The sequence below is a fragment of the Phaethon aethereus genome (assembly GCF_964289735.1).
Source record: "Phaethon aethereus genome assembly, chromosome: 18".
Taxonomy (NCBI): domain Eukaryota; kingdom Metazoa; phylum Chordata; class Aves; order Phaethontiformes; family Phaethontidae; genus Phaethon; species Phaethon aethereus.
The window spans coordinates 2,672,982-2,683,970 of record NC_138594.1 but is presented as its reverse complement, the minus strand read 5'-3'; the positions used below and the strand labels follow the sequence as shown (position 1 = coordinate 2,683,970).

Here is a 10,989-nt window from a genome sequence, read left to right as displayed (position 1 = left end):
TAGCAAAAGTTGTGTTATCTAAGTCATAGGTGCTTTCCCCCCCCCTAAATTGTCTACTTTTGTGCTCAAAATCTAATGAACCTGTTGTGACTTGGTCCAGACTATCAACCATTCTGGAGCAATACATGTTCTCACCATTTGTATGGAGTAACAGAGGCAACTAATGTCAAATTTGCTAATGCTATTCGTAAGAGCAATTTATTTGTATTTCCTGTTTTAGTTGCTTTAAAGGTTGGAGATAAGGATTCTCTGTTAACTTGTTCTGCTTTTTACTGCTGCAATTTGCTTATAAATCCCAAGGGATTTGTTGAATTGGTCTAGTCTTCATATATTCCTACAAATCTGTTTGCCTGATGTTAGAGTGATGTTATCTCATGAAGAGTTTGCTGGAGAGAGAAGTGTTTTGGTCTGTTTTTAAAAATCACAAGACTTATGTAGAAACTTAAGTGTTTTCCAAATATTTTTTAGGTTTCCATGAACAACCATCTCAAAACTCTGTGGCTTTAATAAAAAGTTGCTATTAAAACTTTTGCAAAGGATGGCAGATTATTTTTAAGATTTAGGCATGTTCTCTGTCATAAAAAAAATCTGTTTTGTGGCCTGCCTGCTGCCCTTCAGGTTGAAGCTGGGTCACAGAGAACCACACAGTTTTTTCAAAGTATTGTTGAGGTGTATGTCCAAAGATGAGAAGTTTAGTGCTTCTTCCTTTCCCCAGATAACAAATCTGGCAAAAGTGCCAGATAAAGGCTCAGTTCTTTCAAAAGACAGGCTAACAGGTATGTAGTTAGAGCCTTTAGGAAAGGGACCAGCTGCATTGCAATCAAGACTGCAAATAAATTGTGTTATTTGTGGGAGGAGAAGATCAAAACAAACAAACCATAAATAACTCTTCCATGTTAGTCATCTTGTCAGATCTTTTTCAGAATGAGTCCAAAGCGATCAGCTCTTTTTCTTGGGACAAAAGATATCCGCCATTTGACAGTGCATAAAGCAGCATCTGGAGCCTTCCAGCTATATTTTTTTTGTTACTATTAGTTGAGTGCTAGATGCTGGAACTGGCCATTAGCTGTATAAGTGATCAGAAGGCAAAATCTGAGGCTTGCTGTTGTTGTCTTTACAAACTGTGAAAGTGGAAGTTTCAGAGTCCAGATGGACACAGAAAAATGGATTTGGAGTAACATACTTGAGTACCTGGTAACTTATTCATAACATCTGTGTCAGTTCAGGCTCCTGGACATAGAAGAAAAAAAAAAAAGCTCTGTTGCACTTTCTGGAGCTTCTGGCAATGACAAAATACATACCACTGTCTGGGACTTGCAGGCTTTCTCTAGGACTAATTGGGTAAGAAAATTAATTTATGGAGTGTGTCTTGCATGTTGTGGAACACTAGGTCTGCATGGTAAACTGACAGGTAAAATACATCATAATACAAAGCATTGATAAATACGTGTTGCCGTCGAATAAACTATCAATTTCAGGGCAAATGTTACCTGTGTTCTTCGGTTTTTAAGAAATGATAAAACTGAAGAGCTGTAGTTTAGAGGAGACTGTATTTTTTTGTCAAAGTGGCCTAGCTACAGTGACAGAATTACAGAGAGAAGTTATTCTTGGGAAGTGAGAAAGGGGGAAATGTAGTTGTTGCTTTAGAAAATGTCTCAATAAATATTAAAGGTAAGAAATACTAACTTTCCACTCTACTCATGTTACCAACCTGGCATTCATTCAGCAAGTTCTTTTAAAAGAACAAATTATTTGTACTGTCCTACGTTATCTTGGTTCTTTTGCTGGCATGTGGAGTTGCCTGTGAAGCGCATGAGTCACTGACCCTGGAAACAGGTCAGGATCAGAAAGTTGCACTTTTTTCTAGTTTATGTTGACAACTGGGCATACAGTACATCTGGCTGCTGGAGTTCTAGGGTTTGTCTCCTGGTACCAAAAAGTTATTTCTGGTAGGACTTGCTTGACCAGCTGCTGTATATCAAACCAGAGGAATATAAACTTTTTTAGAGTGTTCTCTTAACATTTCTGTAACATTTCTGTTGTCATACTGCCACTGCTTTTGCCTACTCTCAGCTTTTATTTCTTGCAGTCACAGGCTTCCCCCTTTTTTTTGGCGTGCCTGTACAGGAGTTGCTATGTATCATGGAGATGTAGGAAATGACCTGGCACCATCCCTGCAGTCTTGCCAGAAGCATCACCAACTTCTTGAATTTTCTTTTCTTTCCCTTCCCACTTTTAATACTCTAAACTAATATTCTTCTGCTCTCTCCTACTATAATCACTCTGCTTTGCTCATTACTCTATAGGTTGGATTTTTGCAGCTAATATCTTGCAGGGGACAGTCACAGGGGTGCAGCGTTTGACTTGTGCTCCTGGTAACGTGCAGCCCAATGCAGTTTGCACAATGGCAAAGAGGATCACTTGTATTTCTTACCGTTCTTGAACAAGCTAGTGCAAGAGGTTCAAAGTACAACTGTTTGCATGTTTTTAACATTTTTCAGTCAGAAAGCACCTCATATTTTCCATCATACATGATGATAAAATGTAGTTTAAAACTTGCTAGCGATGCAGTCCATAAGCCTCTGGTTTAGCCCGCTGTGGCAACGTGTAGTAGCATCTGCCTGCTTTGAAGGCATGTCTTTCAAACCTTCTATTCATAAACTAATTAACAGTATTTTGCTGAGACCAGGTCTTTTTTTAGCTGGTTTGCCTTTTTTAGATGCATTGTGTCCATATGAACATAGCCTTTTGATCTAAGGTAAATTGGGGCTGTTATGTAGAAAATGGTTCTTGGGTCTCCCTTCCACCAGTACAGCTTTTTGTACAGTGTGTGAGGGCACTGATTCAGCTCAATACAAATCAGACCAAAACCCAGTTTGTCAGCGGCTTTTCTGCTCGTCCTTTGGCTGTGCGACGCTGATGACATGAGTGCTGGCACAGCTGGAGGAAGGGGACGGCCCTATTGCCCCCTCAGCAGCAGCCCGGCTCTATCCCGGCTGTACACTTCGGCTGCCAGGCGCCCTGGCAGCCCGCGCGGACCTAGAGCCAGGCTCTAGGCAATCCTGCCTGGCTGCTGGAGCTTGAGTTTCGGCTGCTGTGCTGCCAGCCTGCTCAAGGAGCTGATGGGGCTGAACACAAACTGGTTTTGTACCTGAGTGGTTCATCAGGCAGTGAAATGGGGGGAAACACAGCTCACTGCTGGATTTTATTTATATTATTTTTTTACGTGCTACCTAGCTAAAGTTGAAGTTCTGCTTCAATACTAATTGTTACCCAAGAGCGCTGTGAACTCAGCTCGTTACACAGGTAGGATGACCGGTTTCATACAGTCTGCAAAACTCAGCAGTAATTTGCAACTCAGTTTAACAGTACTTTTTCTGGACCCACTTAGAAACAGTGTGAAATGTTGTTTACATTATTCTGCTTAGTGTCATGAGTGTATTGAGGATGTATATATGGACATAGATATGTTTCAAACCTATTAAGCGTGTGGGGAAGCTGCCGTGTAACAACTGAAGCTGCCTGTTCATCCTGCTGTAATGAACTCTGTGTCCTGGAAGAGGCAATGATCATCACATACCAATTGCTCCCTTTCTGTGGTCCATTGGAGCCTTGTGTTCAAGTAGAAGGGGTATATGTGGAGACCGGCCGGGAGCCTAACATGTAGTCCTGAGCTTTACACTTGAACAAAACAAAGCTTGATTATTTTTTATTATTATTATTTAATTAATTTATTTTTTATTTATTACAAAGTAATCCATTGCAAGTTACCAATCAGAACAGAAAACCTGTTTGAAGTTCTGAGCTTGCAGGAGGAGATTGTGTCCTTTTGGAGCTAGTGACAAACAGCTCAAGTGTAAAAGCAAGATCTTTGTGGTGCAGATTTATGCAAAAGATGTTGAACTCATTGGAAACCCTGGCTCAAACAGGGAGCGGAGAACACCTTTAACTGAAACATTTTACGTTTTTGCAGGTATATTTGAATGTTTTGATTATATAATTTTTAATATAGAGTGTATGATGTTGAAGTATGTTCTGTAAAGATCCTGTAATTATGAAATAGCTCTTGCAGGGTATAACTGACCTTCAGGCATTCTTTTCAAAGGACGTGAGTGTGGCAGTGGGTGTCACAAAAGTGCTGAGCCACACCGTATTGTGGAGTTTGGCTCTGGATGTCCTTTTGACAAGTCTTTAATGAATAAGCTATATTATGGAAGCACTTCAGGCTTGCATGTTCATTTGAAAAAGGAGAAACAAAAATGTAGAGTAAAGCTTTTGTTTGCTGGAGATGTTAGCGCTGTTTCCAAGCGTCTGGTCATTAGTACTGTGTACTTGAAATTTTTTTTTTTGCTTAATAGGTAAGACTTTAAATTTGATTTAATCTCGGAAAGGGTGCCTACAGAATAAAAGATGTTGGGCCAGCTTTGTCTGAAAATATGGTTAAAAATATCACTGTGGATTATTATTGAATTTAACCAAATTTTTGGCTTTATGTGAAATGGCAGAACTTGTAGGAATGTCTAAGCTGTTGTTTGGGGGGCTGTGAACTGGAACATTTAAGGGATATTATTAAAATTGCTTGAGAGTGTCCTTAGAATTGTTAAGCTGAAAAGCTGAATTTTTTTGAATATTCATTTAAGAGAAACTATCTTGTAAATTACAGGACAGTATAAACAAAAAACTATAACCATGTTTGTTCTTGTTTTACAGACCGTGAGGACCAATCAATTCTCTGCACGTAAGTGAACACTTTTCATTTGGGCAATTTTGGAAATCTGTGTTGTGAAAGGGGTCTTTGATACAGCTGAGGTAGTCAAAACTTGGTCTTTAATCTTGACAGGTAGTGACTAATGGTTAAAGATGTAGCATAAGGTGATATTTAATGTGGGGATATATTCTTTTAATAGTTTAATTCACCTTAGTGAAAGTTTTATAGGCACGTGCCATTCAAGAAATGTAGTTTAAAAATGTCAGTCAAGAGATCTGAATCAGAAACAAAAAGCTTTAAAAAGTGTACATCTGTCTGAACTGCTGTGCCATAACTACTCAATGTGTAGTGCCCGAGGGGGACATGAATCAAAAGTTGGTCTAGAAAGCCTGCTGAGCAACAGCTTAGCTTTGGATTTGCTTCAAACGGGAGAACTCTGAGCAAGTTGACACTAAGGTTTCCTTTTACTTTCTTTGTGTGCACCTGAATTTGCCCCACCCAGGAGCAAACTTGTAGGTTCAGCTTAAATTCCTCTGGGATCTGGAAATGCAACGGTGGGGTAGCCAGAAGAGTACGAATGTGCTTTCAGGCTTGCGATGCTATTGAGCTGATCTGTCTCTGGGCTGCTGTTAAAAGGGGTGATCCCATTTCCTTTCCTCTCCCACACAGGCTGTATGTTTCTGCAGCCTGTTAGGCCAGCATTGGGGGTTGGCTGCCAACATGATAAGCTAGTTCAGGGAGCGAACCTGGCATAAAATCGATCTTGCCACAAAATGATGCTTTTCAGCAGTTTAGTTCTCTGGGTCAGCACTCTGTGGGCTGAGAGGAGTACTAGCCTGAAACAGGAGGTAAGAACATGCAGGAGGGGAACTGTCCCTGTTGGTAGCAGTCTGGGGGTTAGGATGGTTCATCTGTGTTGTGAAACCACAGATTGGCTCCATTCTGAAAGTGCTTGGGTATAACTGAACATATTCAATTATCTGAGGGAGAGAGGGGAAAGTATGGTAGCTTGCATGCCTCTGACTTGGTTATGTGATCAGTTGACCATACTGTGTGCCAGCACATACCAGCTGCATTGAGGCCATAGTTTGTGAGGATGTCTGCTTCCTGAAATAGCTCGATGGTTAGATTAATTACTGGAAAGAGACCTGGGTTCAGTTTCTGTCTTGACATGAGGGATTCAAATCTTCATCTCCTGCTTCCTACAGAAGTGCCTTAACTATCAACTCTATACAATACTGAAGGTGGATCCTTTCAAGCCACACTTTTTTGAACCATGGATACTATGAATACAAGATTCATGGTGCCTAAGGACACAGAAGCAAATAGAGTTCTGTAGTTACGATAAAAGTTGATCCATTTAACACAAGCTTGTCTAGGTCTGTGGTTCCTGCTCTTAGTTAGGCTTCTGTTTTCATGTGATGACTACTTCATGTGCAACGTACAAAACAGCCCTCAAAGCAGGGATGGGATCCCAGAGCAAAAAGAAATGCTTTGTTCTTGGGTGTTTGTGGATGTTTCGACAGTATGTGCTTGCCCCAGGTGAATTTTTTTGAAGTAGCTTCACGTTTTGTGCCTATGCATGAACCTTGCACTCCTTTACATGGTCAGCCGAGACCACAAAGGTTGGGATGACAGTGCTACAGGATTTAGTGAATGTCTGATCTGTTCATTTGCAAATGGGAAAGCCTTTAAGCTCTCTTGCCTTCAGTTTTGTTATTACCTCACCTGTAAGGTTACCGTAAGCTTTTGATCCTTTTGTACTGAATAGATAATTGAATTCTGTTTTATATCTGGTACAGCACACTTCAGCACGAAATATCTGGATTTTGTGACAGGTTCCACATCTTGGCTAGGCAGTTGGTAAGCTGCTTGCTGCACATCCATTTGCAGAGAGAAGCTTGCTTCCAGATGGTGAGGGGTGGGGAATGGACACATGTCCTTATAGTCAGACCTCAGGACAATGTGACCACATTGAGTACTGAAGTCTGGAGCTGCTGGGGACTCTCTGAGTGCAGTCCTAATACTAAGACCCTCAGAGATGGCCCTGAGGACCTCTCTTCTGTTGGACATGTAAAATGTTTGGTGACAAATCTACTACTCCACGTAAAATTTCAGGAGTTGATGCTAGGAAGCAGTGAACAGTAAATATCTGAAGGACTTCAACACTGCCCTGGAATCATATCACAAAACAAGGTATTGAAACTATTAGTACCATGACACTGGACAGGTTTTGCTACCTTTAATTCAGTGTCTTGGTTGTACCAGTGTTAAGGGCTACACTTAACAGAAGTCTGGGAGAGTCTTAATAAAGCTGAGTTTCTGAGCAACAGCTCTGTTGGCTGACTTGCTGTTTTAATTTGTGTTTCTTAGTGAAGTACTTACGCAGCAGCATAAATTAAAACAAGGTTAAAAAGATCAATGTCACTGAACATGGTTTACAAGGAAATACTAATTTCCTCAGTAATGTGGGCAGATCTGTGGCTTCAGAATTATGAAGAGCAAGGCGTTGTATCTCCAAACTGGATGTACCAGACCAAAGAACATCCAGTCTTAGGTCTTATCTCTGGAGAATATAAAGACACATGATGTGACAGATGCTAGGATCCAAGGTGTTTCTGTCATCTTGAAGTTGCATACCGAAGTTCTGCCATAGCCCAGGAGACCTTGCTAACGCTGTCTAACCATCAGCACCATTTAGATGCTGACTATAAAAAAGGATAGTAGGGATTACCAGACTGCTGTTAGGTTAATAACCACTTTTCTCTTAAAATGTGTTTGTCTTAGGCTGCTTTTCAGCTCTGTGTCCCATTCAGAGAGAAGTGCCATCAAAACCGTTTGTATTCCCCTGTATGTCTCTTTTGAACAGATAGACTGTAAAGACAGATGCCTGCTGTGGTGCTGTCCCTAACATGGCTTCCCCCATGGGCTTCATGGGAGGGCTGTATTCTTTTGTCAAGTTTGCATTATAAACTCAGTACTTGACATCTGGCTAGCTGGCATGTTAAATTCTCTTCATGAATGGGACAAGGCCATGGCAAACTCCCTTGTGCCGCAGGCTAAAAGGGGGTCTCATGTTTTAATCAAGAGTGGGCTAGTGTCCAGGACTTCTATTGCATTGTTGATTCCGTGGTGAAAAGGTAAACTGTGTTTCCCTTCTGTGCCACTGGTTTTACAGGTCGTAGACTAAGGTAGGAGTAAATAAGGTGGAAGGAGTGTGTCTTAACCGCACTGGAGGTTGTTTCAGAGACTCCTTTGGCAGTTCATAAAAGGCTTGAGGCACCTTCTCATCCCAAACTTGTCTCAGGACCTAGATCACCTGATTGACCCTGATCTTGAGTAGAGCTGGCAGTGCTCAGAATACTTTTTCTTTTCTCCAGTAGGAGTGGTTCAAGCTAGCTAGTGAGAAAGAAAACATCCTTTGACTCATGCACTTAGACGAGTGGACAGTTGTGGTGTGCCTGTCATGCTTCTGTGTCTGACTGCCTTGACCACAATTGTCTTTATATACGTCCTGAAGATAAATCTCTCCCATTGCTTGATGAAGGTCTGTCTGGTTAGCATCTTCACCTATATCTCCCTACCTCTAGTTATCAGACTTCCTGGGTTTTTACCTTCCATGGCCTTTAGAGTAGGGGCCCAGATCAGCTCTCAAGTAATAGTATTTGAATGACACCTTACCAGGTCTCTGGACCCAGCCTCCTCTTCTTGACAGCCAGGAGTGCTGCTCTCGGGGGCATTCTTAGGTGTAAGATTGGTGCTATTTCAAGCCTTTGGGTTTGGTTTCAGTTCTTTCTCGTCAAAGATAATTTCGGCACTTTTTTCAGATGCCTGCCTGCCTTTAGTTCTTAGCGAATGTCTGGTCCATTCGTATTTCTCTTGGAAAACCTTTAAACTCTCTTGTCTTCAATTTTGTTATTACCTCACCTGCAAGATGACCTTAAGCTTTTGATCCTTCTAAACTCAATAGACAGCTGAATCCTGATTTATATCTTTTTACCCTAGGCATGAAAGTATGCAACTTAAATCTGGGATTGAGGCTGTTTCATTGTCTTCACCTGTCCAGATCTTTAGGAAATATCAATCCATTTCCCATGAAAGAACTGCAGTTACCTTCATGCAGTCACTATTCTAGTTAATAGCTAGCTGTGTCCAGACGTGTTGTGAAGCTGCACGGGTGTTAGTTAGTGTATTTTCTAACATAGTTAAACCACTTCTGTAGCTGTGTTAAGTAATTCCTTATCTCGGATATTATGTAGGCACTTGGAGATTTGTTCACACTTTGCCTCAGGAGTAACAGTGCTTAATGATCCAGGCTGGTTCAGCATTTGGTAGAGAGTAGTCATTGTTTGCATGACAGGATGGTATGCAGGCAGTATACCTGTTGAGAGAAGGTGCATGCAGGTGGAACTTCTAAAGGAATACGGTTTGCTGAGAATTATCTTAATTTTTTTCCCTCAAAGAGAATTGTGTTGAAGAATAACCTGTATTTCATTGAAATGCTGCAGTTATACAGGCATTCATCTAAGTGCACTGTGTGGAGTGGGCTAGCCTGATGGGTGGTTCTCCAAGCATGCTTCTCATCGTGTCTCATTGTTTTGAAGGTAGTGGGTTTACTTGGAGGTTTCCTGTCTCAACTTCATCACCTGCTGATGTTCCATGAGGAGTTTGGGGTGTGACATGCCCTAAAGATGAGGAGTTTTGCATAAACTGGTGACCTTAAAGGTATTACTATTTTTTTCAAAGTCAAACTTAATACCAGGAGGGGGAAAAAAAAAACACAGCTGTGTTCTCTGGATGCTTGTCTCAGCAGACCATCTTGTCCTTCACCTAACATGGAGTCTGGTTCTTCAGGAGAGTATTGCTCAGACTGCCAGCTGGTGTGGCTGTCATTCAGTTCTCCAGTCCAGACTTGATGACACAGATGACTTTCTGCTCTTGCTGTAGAAATAAGAGTTGTCTCTGAACATAAAGTGGTGTGCTGCCTTCTTTCTCTCTTTTTTTTGTTACCTTCTGTTCTCTTCCCTTCCCACTCTCCATCTTTTAAGGAACTGAGTAGACAATTGCATTGCTGCGGAGACTAGTCTACAGGGCTTTATTCTGAGTTTGTGGCATGTAACCATGGATATTTATGCCCTGACTTCCTTTCTTATGATTTTTTAATTTGTTTTATTGTGGTCCCTCCTGTTTCCCCCAAGCACCTCTATTCTTGTGGATTGGTTAGTACTTGAGCCCCAGGGACAGAGTTTGTAAGGGAAACTTTTTGATTAAATTACTTATGATAGAGAGACTTTTCTCAGAGTGAACCAAAAGTCATTTTCCTGTATCTAGAAGGACTCTATCTGCTCCATGGAATAGCCCTGATTTCCTCAGGTAGTAGTGATATGATTTTCTTACGTGCCTTTTGCCTTTCACCACCTGAAAAAATCCAAACACATGCACACATATACCTGCAGTTCCTGAATCCATTGGACAATTTATCAGACATTGGTGAAAGCCAGATTATTGTCTGGCTAATGATGAGATGAGAGGAGCTGAACGAACAATAATGGCGATAATTTCTTTTTAGCTTTGAAGTTGGGTGGTTTAATCTTGGGATGCTAACCACTAACAAATTGTCAGTAAGATTGCTGGAGCTCTCTACTGCTTTGTATTTTAGTTCTTCAGGCTTTCAAATAAAAAGAAAACAAGCAACCCCCAAAACCAGCACTTCTCTGGGAAGCTAGACTTAACTAACTTCCGTCTAATCACTCCTCCTTGGTTGGAGTGCAAATGGTAATTTGTTTAGGATCTGCTGTCTGTAAATTCTTAGTTTGCTGAAAAGAAAGGAAAATATAGGTAGTTCCAGCAACTTCATGTTCCTGCTAGCTTATAAGTACATTATCAACCTGTATTAACCCAACATCCAATTACAGAAAAATGGTGCTAACTTTGCAGTATGCAGATACCTCACTGTACATGTTTTCATTTCTATAAGATGTGAAGTTGTAATGAACAGCTTTGCAGGCTTTTTCTTTGAGAAGCTGCAGCTGCTGGCGTTTTGCTGAGTTTTGTTGTTTCTCTTTGATTATTGCTGTTTGTTAATGTTAAATGGGCATGGCAGGCTGTTGGAGGCTGATGACCAAGATGAAGAAATTTCTGTTGTGGTATACTAGGAATCTGAGGAATATTCAGACCTTGCCTGGCTTTGTTGTCTTTAGCTGCAAGGCGACTTTTGAAAAGTCAAATATGAAAATGTGCTGCACTGCACTTTTTTAGGCTAGTATGTTCTAAATTGGAGA

At 41.0% G+C, this 10,989-nt stretch overlaps 1 protein-coding gene across 1 annotated transcript in view; it reads left to right on the top strand.

The window, feature by feature from the left end:
• Positions 1-673: 673 nt before the first annotated feature.
• Positions 674-10,989, top strand: part of MYH10 (myosin heavy chain 10) — a gene marked incomplete at both ends in the record, with an annotated part of 68,819 nt that continues 58,503 nt past the window's right edge. Inside the window, 2 exons of the mRNA XM_082008145.1 lie at positions 674-776; positions 4,711-4,738. Of these exons, the coding sequence (XP_081864271.1) occupies positions 674-776; positions 4,711-4,738 (131 nt within the window). The remainder of the gene's footprint in view (positions 777-4,710; positions 4,739-10,989) is intronic.